This window comes from Staurois parvus, unplaced genomic scaffold (genome assembly GCF_062004578.1).
Source record: "Staurois parvus isolate SC_StPar_1 unplaced genomic scaffold, SC_StPar_1.0 ptg000101l, whole genome shotgun sequence".
In the NCBI taxonomy this organism is placed as follows: Eukaryota; Metazoa; Chordata; class Amphibia; order Anura; family Ranidae; genus Staurois; species Staurois parvus.
This window is the reverse complement of record NW_028317897.1, coordinates 1,658,601-1,679,821: the sequence shown is the minus strand read 5'-3', so window position 1 is coordinate 1,679,821 and position 21,221 is coordinate 1,658,601. Positions and strand designations below refer to the sequence as shown.

Below are 21,221 nucleotides of genomic sequence, written 5' to 3'. Positions count from 1 at the left end.
ATATATACATGATTTGCATTTCCGGGTAGGGGGCGCATGCATGCGCTACCCTTCCTGGAGCACTATTGCCTGCTGCCCATTTCAATCACAGGTCCTGGCTGGTGATTCTCGGCCGGGACTAAGTAATCGCCGGAAGAGCTGACAGGGGAGAGATCTGTGTGTAAACCACACAGGTCTCTCTCCTGTCAGCAAGGACATGCTGCTTTGTATTTCTCTGCACAGCAGAGAAATACAAAGCAGCATGTCTCTGTAATAAAGCACAACACAGCACACAATGTAAAAAACACACAGCACACTGTTAACCCTTTGCTCACCCTAGATGTTAACCCCTTCCTGCCCAGTGTCATTAGTACAGTGTCAGTGCTTTTTATTAGCATTGATTACTGTATTAGTGTAACTGGGGATGTCAGTGGCAGTTAATCAATTCCCACCCAGTGTCAGAATGCCCGCCGCAGTTACGCTATAAGTCGCCGAATGCCGCCATTACTATTATAAAAAAAATTAAAATTAAAAATCCAGTAAATATACCACCATTTGTAGACACTATAACGTTCACGTAAACCAATTATTATACAGTTATTGGGGTTTTTTGTTAGCAAAGACATGTAGCAGAATACATTTTGGCCTAAATTTATAAAGAAATTTAATTTGAATTTTTTTTTATTTTTTTTACTGGTTAAGTTTTATAGCAAAAAAAGTCAAAAATATTGTTTTTTTTTTTTAAATTGTCAGTCTTTCTTTCATTTATAGTGCAAAAAAATAAAAGAGGTGATCAAATACCACTGAAAGAAAGCTCTATTTGTGGGAAAAAGGGACATAAATTTAATTTGGGTGCAGCGTTGCATGACGGTGCAATTGTCAAAGTAATGCTGCGCCGTATCGCAAAAAATGGCCTGGTCGGGAAGGGGGGGGGGGGGTAAAGTGGTTAACTGGCAACCTTTTCCTATCACTGATATTTACTGGCAAGAGAAAGGTGCCCGTTTTTTTTGCTGGCTGCCAGTTGGCAACACTGCTACAGTATAATATTAGGGGTGCATGGAGAGCGGCAGATGGGTAGCCAACACACACACACCCATAAATACATGTTTCTTTTTTCTTTCATTTTGTATTTTTTGTCTATGCACTACGTGTAGGTTGCTGTGAAATATTTATTTATTACAGGTACTTATATAGTGCTGTCAGGTTATGCAGTACTTTTGTGGCAGCACCCAAATATTGTAGAGTTCCCCTTAAGTTTTAACATTTCTAACAGCATCTGTTTGCAAAACAAGGTCATCAGCTCACTTCCCCCCTCCCTTATTTCCTGTGAAAAAAATGTGTTCCAGTCTGTAGCTGGCACCCTTATTTTCAGCTGAAGATAATTTACCTAGCAAGGCCATATTCTGCACTGCTTAGAAAGTTTTTTTAAATGTACAGAAAGTGAAAGAGGAAATATATGCATTGTGATGTAATTGCTGATATGTATACCCTGTAAGATGCTTTTCAAGGCACTTAGCTTTGCAGACGTTAATCTGGCTAGGTCAACAGCTGGTTAATAAAGCTTGTTTTCCCTCAAGTCCATGTCTGAAGTTTTACCTGTGATTCTTAAAATTGCCTTTAAACTTTACATATATATTGTACATTCACATCAGTCCCTAACCTTCAAGGGGCATACAATCTAAGGTCCCTAACTTACATTCATACTAGAGACAATTTAGACAGGATCCAATTAACCTGCCAGCATGTCTTTGGAGTGTGGGAGGAAACAGGAGTACCCAGAGGAAACCCACGCAGGTACAGGGAGAACATGCAAACTCCAGGCAGGTGGTGCAGTGGTTGGGATTCAAACCAATGACTCTAGTACTGCCAGGCAGAAGTGCTAACCATTTAGCCAGTGTGCTGCCCATATTTACTAGTGCACAGCTCTGTAATCCTGTCATAGAATCCTTGTGGAAAGAGATAAAGCCTGTGTTCTAATTGTGTTGCTAATTTGCATAATAAATATCCCTCAGTGCGTGTATGAAGATTAGTAACTGACAGCCCTGAGGGATTTGAATATTACTGAGAGGAAAGGTGTGAAAAGAGGTTTTCAACAAAACAATTTTCTCATGTATAGCAATTAAACTGACATTTAACGATTAAATACACTTTAATTAGAATGTAGGCTGTGGTGACAGTTTGCAGGAAAATCACAGAAAAAGCAGCAGCAGATCACACAGCTCCCTCGCCACAACCTACAAACAACCAGGCCAGGCTTGAAAGGTCACATGTTCATGCATAACCTATCGCAGCACAGGTTCTAAGCAGCGCTTCGGCCATCTTTGAAGAGGTATGCCATTCAAAGGGCATCTTCGATAAAAGATCATTTTGACAATAGCTGGCCACATTCATACCTTAGAAGCGGAGAAGCAAATGGATCTTAAAAATAAGTTTTAAAATCCTATCAGGAAAAGTTACAATTCAGTCACTGTAACGAATGGCAAAGCGCAATGCACTGTGGGATTGTAGTGTGCTCGTCCCTCTGCACCTATTGGCGGCTCTTATCAGGAAACTACAGATCCCAGAATAACCCGGGGTTTAAAGGGACCTGACCAATCAGAGTGAAGGTTATGTAGTTCCAGAGAAGTCCGGTGGCAGGGACAGAGGGGACCAAGGGGACTGCTGATTGCTGTGTAGGTAACTGTATGCTGTGCCAGTATAGTACATAGAGCTGTCAGTGTGCTACAGATATCAGTGACTATTTCTGTGACACTAATACGGCTACAATCACCTCAAGCACAGATCAGTGTGTTTCTGTGATCTGTCAGTGGAACACAAGGAATCCGCCGTGTGTGTACACTGAGCAGGTGGACTCCAGGCAAAGTGCCAGTACACAGATGAATTGCACATGAGGGGGCTGCTTTACCTGCCATAGTGTGTGGAAGTCTGTCCATCCACATTTCAAGGAACAGATCACCTTTCTTTACATGTTACAGTCCATATTCAGGGTGTAACACCAACCCCGCACCTATGCCATCCACCTGTTGTGACAACTAGCAGGAGATCCTCTATTTGCTGTCACATTTTAAAAAAAAAAGTGCTATATCATTAATTTGCAGAGTTCTATGAATGAGGAACTACAATTCCCAGCAGCCTTTGCAGCTGTTGGCTTGTAGTTCTTCAAGTGTTACTAAACTCAGGACCATGCATTCACTATCAAAAATGTCCACCTAGGATGATTTCCCCTGGAGGTAGACCAATGGTGCGCCAAAGCTCACAGTGTCTTCCTGGCACTTAACCATTTGCGTAGCGGGCACTGTCACCCTCTTCCTGCCCAATTTTCAGCTTTCAGCACTGTTGCATTTTGACAATTGCACTGTCATGCAACACAATTAGAGCTTTCTTTTGGTGTTATTTAATCACTACTGGGTGCACTATAAACAAAAAAAGAGCAAAAATTTGAAAAAAAAAGTTTTCTGTGTGAAATTTCTATGAAATTTTGCAAACAGGTAATTTTTTGCTTCACTGATGTGCATTGATGAGGCAGCACGGGTAGGCAGCACTGATGGGCACTGATTTGCGTTAATGAGGCTGCACTGATAGGCAGCACTAATGAGGTGGTACGGATAGGCAGCACTGATGAGGTGGCACTGGTGGGCATTGATAAGGAGGCACTGATGTTGCTGCACTGATATGCAACAATGATGGGCTTTGACTGGTAGATGGCACTGCTCGTCACTACTGATGGGCTGCACTAATGATCAGGGCACTGATTATCAGTGCAGATCTGCTCTGCTGACATTTGCCAGTTATCGGCAGTACTTTCCTCATTCTGTGACAGCGTGCGTAAAGTGCTGCCGATAACTGACAACTGTATTTACTTTGTGCACTCAATATTTGCAAAACTGAGCTCATACTATTCCCCCCAGCCTGTGCCCCCTCCCCTGACTTCTCCATCAAGATCAATAATACAACCATCAGTCCCTCCCCTCATGCCAGGGTCCTAGGTGTAATCCTAGGCTCCCATCTGTCCTTTCAGCCCCAAATCCAATCACTGTCCAAATCTTGTAGACTTCACCTCCGCAACATCTCCAAGATACGCCCGTTCTTAACCTCTGAACCCACTAAGCAACTTATCCACTCCCTTGTTATCTCTCGGCTTGACTATTGTAACTCCCTCCTCATTGGCCTACCTAATCGCAGGCTATCCCCTCTTCAGTCTATCATGAATGCTGCTGCCAGACTCATCCACCTTACTAAGCATTCCATATCTGCCACCCTTCTCTGCCAATCCCTCCACTGGCTTCCAATTGCCCAACGAATAAAGTTCAAAACAATAACATATAAAGCCATTTATAACTCTGCCCCAAATTACATCACCGGTCTTGTCTCCAAATATCACCCAAACAGTCCTCTCCGCTCTTCCCATGACCTCCTGCTCTCTAGCTCCCTTGTCTACTCCTCCCATGCTCGTCTCCAGGACTTCTCCAGAGCCTCCCCATCTTCTGGAACTCTCTACCCCAATCTATCCGACTATCACCTACTCTGCCCACTTTTAAGTGATCTCTGAAAACCTATCTCTTCATGGAAACCTATCCTGCCTTCAGCTAATTTAGGAATCTTCTATTCCTCCTACCAGTCCATCCCCCACAGTTATTACCTTTTGTACCATCAGCCCCTCCCTCTTAGATTGTAAGCTCCAAGGATCAGGGCCCTCCTAACTCTATTGTCTATTAATCCTGAACTGTATTGTTGCTGTATTGTCTCCCTTTATATTGTAAAGCGCTGAGCAAACTGTTGGTGCTATATAAATCTTGTATAATAATTGTGATCAGTTGTGTCATTGGACCCAGTTGATTTCGTAGTAAAAGGCTGCTGTGATTGGCCTTTTACCTAGTCATGTGATCAACTGTGTCCATAGGACACAGCGATCACTGACAGCGCTGGGTGCGCGCTGCTGGGTGCGCATTCTGGGAGGACGGCATATGAAAACTGGACAACCGCGCTGTAGCCATCATTCAGCTATAGCGCGGCTGTCAAGTGGTTAAACAGCATAGGAGCATAAGGTGAAGAGCTGACAACTTGTTCTCCCGATAAAAGTACTTTATTCTTAAAGAGTACAGTGTGCAAATTATAGCAGCTTACCCGTTTCGGTAAAAAACCTTATTCATAGCCAGTACGCAGGACATGGAAATGCAATTATTTCATTAAATATAAACTAAATACCATTTCTCATAAGTAGTATATAGTCTTGTGACTTCTATCAGTGTCCAGCATAGCACTGGTTAAAGCTTGTAGGAGGTGGTTTCATTCTCCCCTGATTGTCCTTTGAGGCTGCAGGACCCCCTGTCTGGACAGTGCTGATTGGCCCTCTGCTGATCACATGCACTCTCCCAAGAAAATAAAATAAAAACTCTAGTAATACACACCAAAATGGGCATGTGTAGCTTGCCCCAAAGGCTCTGTTCTATCAGCAGATGTATTAGTTACTGTGGAAGAAGGGGATGATCAGAGAAGAGAGGATCAAACGGCCATTTTATACAATGCATAGAATGAACCCGTTAGGTTCCACAGTGAGTATAACAAGCATCCTTTACTGCATATACAGACTGATTTTACTGCTGTGGGTTTAGTAACGCTTTAACCACTTCCCGCCTGCAATGTTCTGTGGCAGGGTGACCGCTACAGGCAAAGCGATGTACCCGTACGTCGCTCTGGCTGTACTAACACGGGGGGGGGGGTGCTGGGTTCCGGAGCGGGCACGCAGAGCTTCCCCCTTGCGACTGCTTGTCCAGCGGAATGAAGATCCCGGTGAACGGGACCCGGTGATCATGTGGTCGCTATGCAATCGCATGATCACAATGTAAGCAAAGCTGTTATGAATAAATCTCATTCATAACAGCTCTGCTCCTCTTACTAGTGAGCTCTGATTGGTCCACAGCTGTCACATGATACATGGGGCCAATCACAGCACCCTGTACCATGTGACCAGCTCCAGCCAATCACAGATCACTATCCTGAGCTGTCAAAACTTAGTGTGTAAAAAAAATAAATAAATAAAACCCTGATCACCCCCCTCCCCCCAGTACAATGTTACTATGGTAACATTGTACTATTCTGATAAAAGTATTTATAGAAAAAAGTTTAAAAAAAAACAAAAAACATATTGAGGGTTTTTTTTTTTTATATTTTTTTTAAAAGTTTTTTTTTTACTACTTGCCAGCCTCTTACCTGCATTTTGCGGGTGAGCAGCAGTTCTTGGCAAAGCGAGGTAACCTTGCATCACTTCCTATTTTATGGTGTGAATGCACCTGCGCCCCCCCCCCCACACCCATTGGTCCTGGGAGAGAAGAGAACACAGCACCAAGTAAAAGCGCTACATTTTACACACAGGTTAGATTAGAACATTTAACCCTTTTATTGCCCCTATTAACCCTTTCAGCACCCCTGTTAACCCTTTGATCACCCCGTCAACCAACCAGTGCCATTAGTACAGTGTCAGTATATAGAATGTTTCACTTATCACTGCATTCCTGCCACTAGCGACATCAGATAGCGTCAGGGTCAGTAAGCTCCCCTCCCAGCCAGAGTCAGCTAGCATTAGATTGCCCGTACACTATCACACTCACGCTATAGGTCGCTGATCACCGCCATTACTAGTATAGTGTTTGTACGGATCAGGATATTGATCACGTACAGAACTATACTAGTGCCTCCTTTTGTATAGTGTCCCCAAAAATTCAGAGTTAGGAGGATCGGCCCCGTTCACAGCCAGCACTAGCATTTAGCCCCTCCGCTGTTTTTCACAGAAGATTTGTATCAATTGATTGTGGGCCAAGGCAATTTATATGCACAACAATACATGGCCGCCCACCCAAATTCAGCTCTTGTCAGACAATTCTCATGGAAACGTATCACGGTTTCTGAATATAAAACTCTTTTTGGCCTAATCCTTAACTTGCGCATTACAAAAGGAATGAGAACAACAGAATGAATTGCGGTCATATTGCTCCAGAAAGCCAATTCATCGTATGCCCATGTTCTCTGCTGTTACATATATGCTCAACATGGACCAGCAATGTACTGGTACGTCGCTGGACTTTGAATGGTTATACCGGGATGACACCTGCAGCTGCAGGCATCATCCTGGTATCATTATTTTCAACTGGCTTTCATGTAAAAGCAATCCTAGTGGCCAATGAGCTGCTGAATTGTTTTTACAAGCAGCGGGAAGGGACATTCCCCCCACCCCCACCCCTCCTGCCTTCCACAGTTTTCATGGGCTTCCTTGTCCCACGGGGAAATCCAAGAATGCAACCAGCAGTTCCACTGGCTGACCACAGAGCTGGTCTGAGACCAGAATGGCTCCAATCATCTCAATAGTCTAAGAAATCGGAAGCTACGAGCATTTCATAATTTCAGTTTCGCAAGATATAAACAGCACCATTAGTAAATTGGGAAAGCATCTGATCACACGGATCTTGGTGAGATTAGATAATGTAAGGGCAGAGAAGATATCCAGAGTCTGATAGACCCCAAATTTCTCAAAAAAGGAATCTATGACAAGGCCCATTGAAGTTATAGGGGATATTTGCATTCCCTGTGATAGCATTAAAAGTGATCAAGAAAAAAAAAAATGAAAAGGACAGTGTAAAAATAATTAGAAAAAAACAAAATAACTAAAAAAAAACCCCCAAAAACATCCTTGCCCCCCCCGCATGTGCATCTGCGTGCGCAAACGTTGACTCCATGCCGGTATGTAAACAGCGGTTGCGCCATGCATGTGAGGTTTTGCCATGAACATCAGATTGAGGGCAGTAATTCTAGCACTAGACCTCCTGTGTAAATATAAATTGATGATCTGTAAAGACTTTTAAAGCATCGCCTATCGATAATAAAAATGTATGTACTTTGTTGCCAGCACAGGCATGCGCAATTTTAAAGCATGTCATGTTTGGTATCTAGTTACTCAGCGTGACATCATGTTTTATAGTTTATCAAATAATTGGGCAACATATTGTGTTTTTGTGCATTAAAATTCTAAAAAGTGTATTTTTCCCAAAAGACTTGCGTTTGAAAAATCGTTGCACAAATACTGTGTGACGTAAAAAAATTTCAACACCCACCATTTTATTCTCTAGGGCCTCTGCTTTAAAAAAATCTATAATGTTTTGCGGTTGAAAGTAATTTTTCTAGCAAAAAAACAGTTTTTTCATGTGAACAAAAAGTGTCAGAAAAGGCTTGGTCTTCACGAGTGGGTGATGTGTGGCATAAGATTCTAATGTTGAAAGGAGTTGAGACATATCTATAGCCCTGAAGTCTATGAGACCTGCAACACTTACATCTGAGTGGCCTGGAAGTATGGCAAGAGCTGTACTTCCCCCATCACATTTGCCTAATGTACAAAATGAATGTTATGAAGAGGGGTTGCTTTTGAGAGAAAGGAAAGTATAACTGGTAAGTTTGTTCTGCTCAGTGTTGAGCTTTAAGCGCTTACACTACTTGCATTTAAAAATACATTTAAAGTGATACTAAAGGCACTTTTTTATTAAAAAAAAAAGTGTTAAAATAATTATCTGCTCTGTGCTCCTTCATCCAGAGTGTAGGTACCCCAGTACAGGAGGTGTATTATGGGCCAGGTCACTAGATGAAAACAGGGAGAAAAAGAAAACTAGTGCAGCCACCACATCTAAGGATTGGTAGAATGCAATATATTACATTTTTGGTTTTGGAATTAATAAAGCTTTGAGATAAAAAAACATTTAGACCTTTGAACCACTTTAATGATTCTTTAATGAATACCGAGATTTATTAAGTGTCTTTTACATCTTCCTGGGGTTTGGAAAGAGCACAGCCTCTCTATAGCTCACCTCCTGACCCACTTAGGGCTCATGCACATGACCGTAAGGGGGCCATACAATGTGGAAGAGCATACAGAACCTGCAAAAAATCTTCCTCATGAGCAACAGCTGCCACATACAACCTCCAATAGAGGTTGCAGGATGCATCTGTACACAGGTATGTGACACTTCTTTTGTAAATACACACATGGACTTATAGCCGTTCTGCATGTACGTAAAATTGTATATGTCTGTCTGTGTTTTATGCAGGCATTGACCTATACCTTTGTACAGCTGTATCCTATCCTTTCTTCGGGTGGCTGTATGCAGCAGCTATGGCTCCTGAGGAAGACTTTTCTCTAGGTACTGTATGGCCCCATGTGGGGGCCACACAGCTCCATGTGTGCATGAGCCCTTATGCTCACATTCACATTCCCCCTTTACTCCTTCCTTTGCAGATGCCACAAGCAACCTGTGTAAGCTTTGTGTCACCCCGTTTAACAGTTTTTAGGCTCAGGGATTCGCCATTGCTCATAGGAACTCACATGTTTCCATACCTGGAAGCACAGGGTATTTGTGGTGGCTGTGTAGGAGGAGGGTTTAGGAAGGGTATAATGAATAAGTGGGTCAGTAGGTGGGCAGCTAGAGTCTCTTTAAAGCTCACTGAAAGTTTTACAAACGCTTTATAAAAGCTTACAGTACGCACTGCTCTTAATTTAAGATGAAGACTATATGTACCAGACCCATGACTGTCTATACATACTGTGCTATGACTATGGACCTGCTTCCAGTCTGAAATGCATCAGACCAGTTTTCCTTTTTTCTAGTTTATTGTATCACATTAAAATTGTGGGAAGACTGTAGTTTTTACTGTTTTCCTTGCCTTTATGTTTTAATCTGCCCTTAATATATGCTGCCTTTTTTTGTAGGATAAATTTAAGAACATTGCCATGAACACTGCCTTGAAGCAGTTATGTTGAAAACTTTTGCAAGTACTGTATTAAGATGCCAAAATGGGCTGGGGATAAGCAATTTTCGATGCAGACATTTTTACGTACCCATCATGGGGGTTAGTAGGACATACACTGCTGCAAAATCAGATGCAAATGGGCAAAACTTTGGAGAAGAAAACCAAAGAACAATTGAAAGCCTCTATAAATTATCCATCAATATTAAAAAGATTCGCCGATTAAAAGGTTGGGTTCTGTGTAAGGATGTGGCGTACGTAGAAGAGACAGCTGATATCCTGAAAGGAATGGGAGCAAACTTCATGACAGTGGCCAATATTCTAGAGTCTTATCCCGAAGCCTTTCTACAGGAGCCTGCAGAGATCAAGGTCCAAAAATCCATCTGGAACTTGGTGTGTCCCAAAGACCAGGAATTGATCACCATTATCGAAAAGTTTCCCGATTCTTTCTTCGGTTATAAGAGTTTCAAAAACCAACAAGACAACATCAGGTACTTGCAAGACCTAGGACTTGGCAAGAAAATAGTTTGCCGGCTGTTAGCAAGCGCTCCACAGATCTTTTGTAATCAGATTGAAGACAATAAGAAAATGATCAATGCTCTGGAAGAAAATTACTGTAGTCTGGGTGGTACAAAGGAAAACTTTAAACCTTGGTTAATGAAATTGTTAAGTCAAGATCCATTTGTGCTCTCAAAGTCCTCTTTGGCTTTTAAGGAGAATGTGAAATTTCTACAGAATTTAGGTTTTAAAGATGCAGAAGTATTAAAACTTCTGTCCAAGCTTAAAGGATTTATTTTTGACATGACTTGCAGTAACATGGAACTGGGTATTCTGTTTACCAAAACCACCTTTGACTGTAGCGCTGAAGAACTAAGACAGCTGGTTATGAAATGTCCGGCTCTTATTTATTATTCTGTTCCACTTCTTGAAGATCGACTGAAATATTTACTCCAAGAAGGTGCTTCTTTAAGACAAATTAAGGAGTGCCCCAATATTTTAGAACTCATACCGCAAATTATACAGTTCAGAGCAAGAAAAGTCAAACAGCTAGGCTGGCAAATAAAGGACCACAGCCTGGAGGTGATTAATGGGACTAAGAAAGATTTTGAGGCCAAGTTTTTCAAGTTGCAAGTCAAAAGCGAGAGACCCTTATTTAATCCTGTTGCCCCATTGAATGTAAAGGAATGATGTGCAAGTGCCTGTTTACGTGGAAGGCATGAACATAGGTTGGCAAGATGTAAAACTCACGATGAACTGATATTTAGTTAAGAAGACAGACCTTTTAGTAAAAAATGTAATTGGAAATTTGGGTAAAATAACAAAACAACATATTTGCTGGTGATTCTGCCTGTGGATTTTTTTTTCAGTTACATAGTTAGTCTGGCTGAAAAAAGACAAAAGTTCATCCTTCTAGAGGAAGGCAAAAAACCCAGCAAAGCATGATCCAATTTACTCCTGCAGGGGAAGAAATTCATTCCTGATCCCCCGAGAGGCAATCGGATATTCCCTGGTTCAACGTTACCTAGAAATGTTAGTATCCAAGTTATATTATGTGTATCTAGGAAAGAATCCAGGCCTTTTTTTTTTTTTTTTTTAAAGCAATCCACTGAGCTGGCCAGAACCAACTCTTGAGGGAGTCATTGCCACATTTTCACAACTCTTACTGTGAAGAAGCCTTTCCATATTTGGAGATTAAATCTCATTACAGCTCCTGGCCAAGACAGTTACATGCCAGTGGAGTGCCCTCCAGTTACTATCTGCTTTTTTTTGGAGGTTCGTCGGCCCTTAATATGTTTTTCAATGTCATGTGATATGGAATGAACTGGTGATACAATTACAGATACCATACCTTCAAGCTCTCTGAGCTCCTGAAGAAGTGAACCTTGGTTCAAGAAACGCCTTGAGATGTTGAGAGCTTGTGTTCTATAATTCATGGGTCATGTAGATTTAGCTTCTTTACCTGTTTACACCTCATCCAAAAATAAACATCAAGTACCAAATTTGTAACAATTTTAATATGTCTATTTTCTAAAAACCATAAGAAAGAATGTGTTTTTTTTTTTTTTTTTTCGTTTTTTTTAGCTATAATTTACTGTGCCTTGCAAGTCCCTTGGGCATTTGTTTTCTCTTTAATACTGTTGTACTGGGGACTGAGTCACACTTATCCTCACTCACCACAGCCTCTTATCTTTTATTATGTATCCATCTAAGACTATCTACAGGGTGACAGTGCTGTCACATGATTTCATTGCAGAACAAATAACGTCATCTTATTACAGGAACAGCAAATAAAACCTTTTTTTTTTTTTTTTTACAGGGGGGCTTAGGAAAAAAGCTGATGTGCTAATGCTAGTGACAAAATGTATCATATATGTACTTTTTCATTTTGTCCATAGTTCAGCTTTAACTAATCTTGTTTTTTTTAGTCCCCCTATGTGAAATTGTTAAAAAAAAAACAAAAAAACAATTAGCCATAGCAACGGTAATTTACTGTAGATTGCAACTTTCAGCATAGTCATTGGTGAGGTTATACAAGATCCCCACAGCCTCCTGGGAAACTTTTTATGGAATTTCATATTTTGCCAAAAATGTACTCTTGATGGGCCGGAAGCTGAAGCCTATGGTACGGTGCCTTTACTATATTGCTAGAGTTTGTTTTTTTTTGTTTTTTTTTCTTCTTCTTAAAGCCCAATTCTGGGCAGAAAAAAAAATATCCCATGCAGTAGGGCTGTGCCCGCAGGGTGTTCAGGAGCAGCGGGGAGCAGTCTTGTGTGAGGGGAGTTGAGGGCTGGGAAGGTATATCTGCTTTTTATATTTCCCCTAGAAATAAACTAGCAATTAACCCTTGCAGTGCAGGCTCAATCCTACTGCAAGGGATCACTTTTGATTTGCCCATAGTCCAGGTTTTAAATATTTGGCTAGTGATTTTTGCATACTGTCATGGGGGTGGGGGGGGGGCACTAACAGATGGAGGAGAATTAATTTTTAGTGACAGTTCCATTATAAGCACAGTGATTTGAATAACCTACTGTTGTGTTCAGAAACGCCACTTCACTGGTGATTTTTAATTTTTTTTCCCCAGGTCTTGCCCCCAAGATGTGCCAAACTGTGCGGTCAGCTGTCACTGAAGCTTTCAAGGGGTGTAAAGTTAATCTTGTAAAGCGCTGCACAAACTGTTGGCGCTATATAAATCCTGTATAATAATAATAAAAAAGACACCATGTGACTCAGCTAATTAGAAAATAGGATTAAAGCGTATGTAAAGGCAGAACTTTTTTTGGCTGAGTGGGGAAAGGGTAGACCTCTGCCAGGTTTTATTGTTGACTGTGCCCCCTGCTTAGGAGATTTACCCTCTGTTTGTCCAGTTGACCATTGTCCCTGAGACAGGTGAGAAAATGAGATATCCAAAGTTTTAGAGCTGTCACCAGAAGCCGAGGTGAGGGTAAATCATCAACTGGGGACAACTTAAGACAGCTAAAAAGGGAATTCACCTTAGGGTGATTTCCTCCAACTTCTTGTTGTGCCTCCAATGGACGAAGTGAAAGGAAATTTCTCCAGTACAGTACAGAGGCAGCAAATAATACATTGACAGGGTGCTGCAACCCTTCCCTACTCTATCCAAAACAGAAAAAAAAGATTTGGCTGTTCATACACATTTAATTATCAGGTTATGATGGTGTTGGATTTTAATGCCATATTCTCTGTTGATGGATACAGAAAAGTGGTTCCAGATTTAATTATAGCTTTTTTAAAATTCTAATTTCTCCATTAACAGACCAAGCTGTCCAGAAAATGTGGCAACTAGAGGGTTGAGAAAACATTTAAAGAGGACTTTCACCTCCTCCCCATCCCTATTGTATATACATGTTAAGAATCGATAGGGGGGAATAAACAATCATACTTGCCTATATTCTTGTGACATTTTATTCATACCTACCTATTTTTGTCATACCTCTGTGCTGCCTGGGTCCCCGTTCCCATGCAACCATTTTTTTAAATTTCTGTAATACTGTGCATATGAGAGATGAAGAATTATATCATGCGCACTTAGGTTATGTAACTTCCCTGAAAGCAGTGGTGATGTTCCCTTCCCAGGGGACATCTGTGTGTCTGGAGCTACGTCCCCACTGCCTTGCGGGAAACCAGGGAGTGGAAGAAAGGAAAAAGTAAGTATTTTATTTTTGTGGGATAAAGATGTAAAATCTTTAACCCAAAAAGAATAAAACGTGCTAGCTAGAGTATTTGGCTTTAATTAGTTAATCACTTATGTCTACCAGCCCATCTAAACTGGTCCATACGAGGTCCAGTCGAGTAAATTTCAGTAGGATTCTGATGAACCACGCTTTGTGGTTAGTTCAGCCCCCCGAAAAATTGAGGGAGTCAGGCAGAAAATTACTGAGCCTGCATTCAGTCAGATCCAGCCACTGTTAGGGTATTCTGACAGCCACCAGTGCTTGCTGTCAGAATACAATAGCTGGAAGTGTGGATTTATCCATTTGTATGGCATGCAGCCTGCACGCTGAATGAAAAAAACTGTTGGTGTATAGCCAGTTTAGTACTACCTTCTCCATAGGTCGACAATGCTGCTGTTCAAGCGTGGCTACATTGTCCCTTCATACAGTGGGGTAGTGTGTGTAGGCACCGTAAGACAGGAAGTACACTGCTTCTTAAAAAAATTAAAGAAACACTTTTTAAACAGAGTATAGCATTAAGTCAATTGAACTCCTGGGATATTGATCTGGTCACTTAAGTAGCAAATGTTGTTAATCAGTTTCAGCTCCTTTGGTAATGAAATGGGCAACAGTGAGACAACCCCCAAAACGGGAATGCTTTTACAGGTGGAGGCCACTGTCATTTTATTCTTTATCTTTTCTGACTGTTTTTCACTAGTGTTTTGCATTTGGCTAGGGTCAGTGTCACTACTGATAGCATAAGGCGATACCTGGACCCTACAGAAGTTGCACAGGCAATCCAACTTCTCCAGGATGGCACATCAATACATACCATTGCCAGAAGGTTTGCTTTGTCTCCCAGCACAGTCTCAAGAACGTGGAGGAGATTCCAGGAGACAGGCAGTTACTCTAGGAGAGCTAGACAGGGCCATAGAAGGTCCTTAACCCACCAGCAGGACTGGTATCTGCTCCTTTGTGTAAGGAGGAACAGGATGAGCACTGCCAGATCCCTCCAGCAGGTCACTGGTGTGAATGTCTCTGACCAATCAGAAACAGACTTCATGAGGGTGGCCTGAGGGTCCAGCGTACTCTAGTGCTCACTGCCCGCACCCATAGAGCTCGATTGGCAATTGCCATTGAACACCAGAATTGGAAGCTCTGCCACTGGCGCCCTGTGCTTTTCACAGATGAGAGCAGGCTCACCCTGAGCACATGTGACATATCTGAAAGGGTCTGGAGAAGCCATGGAGAATGCTATGCCACCTGTAAGTCTGTAAGATCATTCAGCATGACTGTTTTGGTGGTGGGTCACTGATGGTCTGGGGAGGCATATCCATGGAGGGACGCACAGACCTCTATAAGCTAGAAAATGGCACCCTGATGGCCATTAGGTATCGGGATGAAATCCTTGGACCCATTGTCAGACCCTACACTGGTGGAGTGGGTCCTGGGTTCCTACTGGTGCATGACCTCATGTGGCGAGAGTATGCAGGCGGTTCCTGGAGGATAAAGGAATTAATACCATTGAATGGCCCCCATGCATGCCTGATCTAAATCCAATAGCGCACATCTCTGGAATATCATGTTTCGGTCCATCTGATGCCGCCAGGTTGCACCTCAGACTTTCCAGGAGCGCAATGATGCCCTGGCCCAGATCTGGGAGGAAATACCCCAGGACACCATCTGTTGTCTCAATAGAAGCATACCCCGACGTCAGGCATGCATACAAGCACGTGGGGGCCATACAAATTACTGAGTACCATTTTGAGTTGCTGCAATGAAATTTCAGCAAAATGGACTAGCCTGCTGCATCTTTTTTTTTTTTTTTTTTCTCTTTGATTTTTGGGGTGTCTTTGAATTCAGTCCTCTGTAGGTTGATACTTTTCATTTCCATCAAAGGATGGGGCATCCTTACGTTCCTAACACATTACCCAGTCCATATCAGTATAGATAACCAGCATGAGATTTTTTTTCCCATTGAGATCTGATGTGTTTTCAAAGTGTTCCTTTATTTTTTTTGAGCAGTGTATGTTACTGGTTGGATCACCAGGTGAAAATAATATATTTATTTGTTTTTTAGTTTATATATGCTTTAACTTTTCTATATTCCTGCAAAAGGTGAATTGGTCAGTGAGACCATCCATTATATTATAGAATCATTAGGAAAAAGGTGCATTTGGCCAATTTCAACTTCACCAGAAAGAGTTGACAGCCACTTCTATTTAATAATTATATTAAGCGATTTTTAGTCAGGATAACCTTTGCATGTGCATTTTTTTCTATCATATATGCATCAGCTAACAAAACTTCTATGCACATGTGCTTAGAGCCAATACAATGACAGGAGAAGTGACCTAGCTGTACTAGTTTTAAAGTGACCCTGTCAAAAAAAATGATAGCAGTATCTGCAAAGTAAGAGACAGAATACTTTTCCTGTTGCTAGAATGCCACTCCACAAAAAATTCACAGCCCGTAGGCAAATGGATACTTCTGTCATTATGGATGTCCTTGGTCCCTGTGCTGGGTTCGGTGGTTACTTCTGACCTCCATGTCATTTTATGACACATGTCTGTCACCCTGATCTAGACTTCACTACCTAACAAGTCATTGGGGTTGATTTACTAAAGGCAAATAGACTGTGCACTTTGAAACTGCAGTTGCTTCAGAGCTTAAGAAGTGAGTGGAAGCTCTGCTGACTTTCATCATCCAATCATGTGCAAGAAAAATGCTGTTTATTTTATTTTCCTAGCATGTGATTATTCTTCACCTCATTTACTAAGCTCTAGAGCAATTGCACTTGCAAAGTGCAGTCAATTTGCCTTTAGTAAAACAACACCATTGACTTTGAGTAAGCTTGCAAAATGAAAGTTCAAGCTTTTTGGACTTCAATGGCTACATACTGGCTGAAGATCAGTGACACAAAAGGCAGTGAAACCAGGCTTAGGCAGTCTGTAGCTTGTACCTTTAAAAGCCATTTCTGCAATGACCGCTTTAATAGTTACAGTGAAGGAAATAAGTATTTGATCCCCTGCTGATTTTGAATGTTTGCCACTCACAAAGAAACCCAGACCCAAAACACATGGCCAAGGCAACAAAGGAGTGACTCAAGAAGAAGCACATTAAGGTCCTGGAGTGGCCTAACCAGTCCCCAGACCTTAATCCGATTGAAAATCTGTGGAGGGAGCTGAAAGTTTGAGTTGCCAAACGTCAGCCACCAAACCTTAACGACTTGGAGAGGATCTGCCAAGAGGAGTGGGCCAAAATCCCTCCTGAGATGTGTGCAAACCTGGTGGCCAGCTACAGGAAACATCTGACCTCTGTGATTGACAACAAGGGATTTACCACCAAGTACTAAGTCATGTTTTGTGAAGGGGATCAAATACTTATTTCCCTCATGAACATGCAAATCAGTTCATAATTTGTTAGACATGCATTTCTTTTGAATTTTTTGTTGCTATTCTGTCTCTCATTGTTACAATACACCTACCATTCGATTTTTAGACTGATCATTTCTTTGTGAGTGGCAAACATTCAAAATCAGCAGGGGATCAAATACTTATTCCCTTCACTGTATGTCCTCCCAGGTTCAAGCAGTTATGATAAAAGAAAATCCTTAAAGTGGTTTCAAAGTTGTCAAGACCTTTTTTACCTTAATGCATTCCCTGCATTGAGGTTAAAACTGTTAAATGTTCCACTACTTGTTCCCCCTAAAACACTTACCCGAGTTCTCTTTTAGTCCAGCACTGTCCGGTCTGTAGCAACACTGTTCTCTCTTGCTTTTTTCACAGAACACACAGGCAGCGTTGGTAGACATAGGTTCCTGCTGCTGTCACTCAAATGTGAGAAGAGAGCGGGCACATGGGCAAACTGCTCTGTGTGTGTCTATGGAAGCACACAGCCCAGCTTAGGAGCACCCCTCCACATGATCCCCCTCAGCACATGGCTTGCTGAGGGGGCAATCAGAAAAGAGGAGGAGCAAAGAGCTACAGCGGCGACTTAGGAGGAGGAGGTAAGGTGCCACTCTGTAATACCATTGGGGAAAACAATTTAACGTTATCACTTTAAAGCAGGTGCACTAAGTAAAAGAGCTTTTATACTTGCCTCTCTGGTGGCCTGTGTCTCCTACCTTCCCTTTTTCCAGTCCTGTGTCTTTCATTAGTCTCTAAGCATTCAACACTTTAGGACGTTAGCTGCCTTTGTCCCCTAAACCACACTGTAGTTCTGATCCCTACATCACTAGAGTCAGCAGTGACAGGTCAGAGGATGGAACCATGGTGCGTGGTGGGGTATTTATGCATTGGACTCTCCCAGAAATGATAAATGCTGAAAAGCCTGGCAAAAGACGCAGTGCTGCAATGAAGGGAAGGTAGGAGACATGGGCCACCAGAACGGTGAGAATATAATACCTCTTCTATTGCAGGGCACATTCCTTTAGGATTTTCTTTTATCCCGACAGGATCACTTTTTGTAGAAGAGGCAGCATAAACACAAATATTTCAGGTTATTTGGGGAGCTCAAGTTTATTATTAAAACGGAGCTCCACCCAAAAGTGGAAGTTACACTTTAAGGATTTGTTCTCCATTAAGAATTGGCACCTTTGGGGAGTGGCACCCAAATTTGACAGGTTCCCACTTCCAGTGTGATCGCCTAAGGCGATTGAAAGCTAAAGTTGTCCTCCCTCCCTCCCTGTAGTGTTCTGGGACACGTGACAGGTCCCAGAAGACTACAAGACCATTCACAAAGCACAGCGCTACTTGCGCATGCGCAGTGGGCACCTGGCTGTGAAGCCGCAAGATGTCACAGCTGGGTGCCCACATGGAAGATGCCGGGGAGAGAAGACAGCCGGTGAAACCAGCCATGGTGAGGACACCGCTGGACAGAGGGACAGGTAAGTGTATTTTAAATGTCAGCAGCTACAGTTTTTGTAGCTGCTGCCTTTTGTTTATTTTTTTTTATTCAACTGGAACTTTACTTTAGGAGAATAAAGATAGGTGTTTTGAGAAAATGAATCTCAAAGCTTTCATTCGCTCACCATAGCCAAATCAGTTGTTCTCCTAAGAGGAGAAGCAAATTGCCTGTAGCGCATTACTCTGAAATGCTGAGTGCACCTTTCTGATTAGTGTCTCTGCTGCATTGTAATAGAACTGTTTTTCTAGTCTTCACATTTGTCTGGCCTCTGACCCTGAGGATTTAGAGGGGAAAAAAAGAAAAACAATGATACCACAAAGCTTCTAATTCACTCTCTGGTTATCTCTGGCCTCCACTACTGCAACTCCCTTCTTATTGGCTTACTTTTACATAGTTTATCCCCTCTTCAGTCCATCATGAATGCTGCTGCCAGGCTCATCCACCTCAACAACTGTTCAGTGTCTGCTACCCCTCTCTGCCAATCTCTCCATTGGCTTCCACTCGCCCAATGAATAAAATTCAAAATACTAACAACAACTTACAAAGCCACCCACAATTCTGCCTCCAGCTACATCACCAACCTGGTCTCAAAATATCAACCAAATCGCTCTCTCCATGATCCTCCCAAGACCTTCTGCTCTCTAGTTTCCATATAACCTCCTCCCATGCTTGCCTACAGGACTTCTCCTGAGCTTCTCCCATCCTATGGAACTCCCTATCCCAATCTGTCAGACTATCTCCTAATCCATCCACCTTTTTAGACGATCCCTGAAAACCCTTCTCTTAAAAGAAGCCTATCCTGCTTCTAACTAGTGAACTGCTTCTTACTTCCTCCATCAGCTCATCCCCCAACTATTACCTTTTTGTATTGCTCAACCATTCCTCTTAGATTGTAAGCTCTAACGAGCAGGGCCCTCTGTGTCCTCTTGTACCAGACTGTATTGTAACTGTAATGTCTACCTTCACTTTGTAAAGCACTGCTCAAACTGTTGTTGCTATGTAAATCCTGAATAATAATAGTTACTACTTAAGGTGGATTATAGCTTCTTCAAAAGTATTTTAAATTGGAGCACTGAAGGCAGGATAATGGAAACTATAGTCTGTTCCTTACTAAAGTTGAAAAAATTAAGCTCAAAGCCCAACTCTAGTCTACAAAGTCAGACAGACTCGCCTTCACTATAGGGATGTCCTATGCCAGGGTTTTTCAACCGGGGTTGCTCCAGAGGTTGCTGGGGGTTCCTTAACCACTTGCCCTCCAGGTGATTTACCCCCCTTCCTGACCAGGCCATTTTTTGCATTACGAAGCTGCGTTACTTTGACAATTGCATGGTCATGCAACACTGCAGCCAAATGAAGTTTGTCCTTTTTTTTTTCCCCCCACAAATAGAGCTTTCTTTCGGTGGTATTTGATTGCCTGTGCGGTTTTTATTGTTTGCACTATAAAAGGGACCAACAATTTTGAGAAAAAAAACACAATATTTTTTACTTTTTGCTATTAAACATGTCCAGTAAAAAAAATCAAACTTCGTCATAAATTTAGGCTGAAATGTATTCTGCTACATGTCTTTGCTAAAAAAATTTTTTCCAATACATGTAAATTAATGGGTTTACGTGACAATAATATACAGTATACTGGGATTTTTTTTTTTTTTTTTACTAGTAATGGCGGCGATCAGTAACTTATAGTGTGACTACGGTGGGCATTCTGACACTGGGGGTAACTGACTTGGTGTCACTGACATCCCCAGTGACACCAATACAGTGATCAGTGCTAATAAAAAGCACTGATACTGCACTAATGGCACTGGGCAGTTAACATCTGGGGCTATCCAAGGGTTAACGAGCTGACAGAGACAACTGTATTGTTTACATACAGTTCTCCCCCCCCCCCCCCCCATCAGAGATCCTGGGCAATCACCGGGCGCCGGCGAGTAATCTACTGGACGGAACCCGGTGATTGACAGCCGCGAATGGTGGCGTGCGCCCCTACCTGGGAATGCAAAATCACATATACAGTATCTTACAGAAGTGAGTACACCCCTCACATTTTTGGAAATATTTTATTCTATGTTTTCATGTGACAACACTGAAGAAATTACACTTTGCTACAATGTAGAGTAGTGAGTGTACAGCTTGTATAACAGTGTAAATTTGCTGTGGCCTCAAACTAACTCAACACACAGCCATTAAAGGCTAAACCACTGGCAACAAAAGTGAGTACACCCCTAAGTGAAAATGTCCAAATTGGGCTCAAAGTGTCAATATTTTGTGTGGCCACCATTATTTTCCAGCACTGCTTTAACCCTCTTGGGCATGGAGTTTACCAGAGCTTCACAGGTTGCCACTGGAGTCCTCTTCCACTCCTCCATAATAACA

The 21,221-nt window shown here is 42.1% G+C and overlaps 1 protein-coding gene across 4 annotated transcripts in view; it reads left to right on the top strand.

Moving 5' to 3' along the window:
* Nucleotides 1-2,550: 2,550 nt before the first annotated feature.
* Nucleotides 2,551-21,221, top strand: part of MTERF2 (mitochondrial transcription termination factor 2) — a 63,448-nt gene continuing 44,777 nt past the window's right edge. Inside the window, exons 1-2 of one of the 4 annotated variants that reach the window (XM_089671204.1) lie at nt 2,551-2,651; nt 9,728-11,775. In XM_089671204.1, the coding sequence (XP_089527330.1) occupies nt 9,772-10,953 (1,182 nt within the window). In that variant the 5' untranslated portion in view covers nt 2,551-2,651; nt 9,728-9,771 and the 3' untranslated portion in view covers nt 10,954-11,775. Of the gene's footprint in view, nt 2,656-5,209; nt 5,532-9,727; nt 11,776-21,221 lie in introns of those variants that run through there. The other 3 variants (XM_089671205.1, XM_089671206.1, XR_016311835.1) reach the window with 3 other exon arrangements.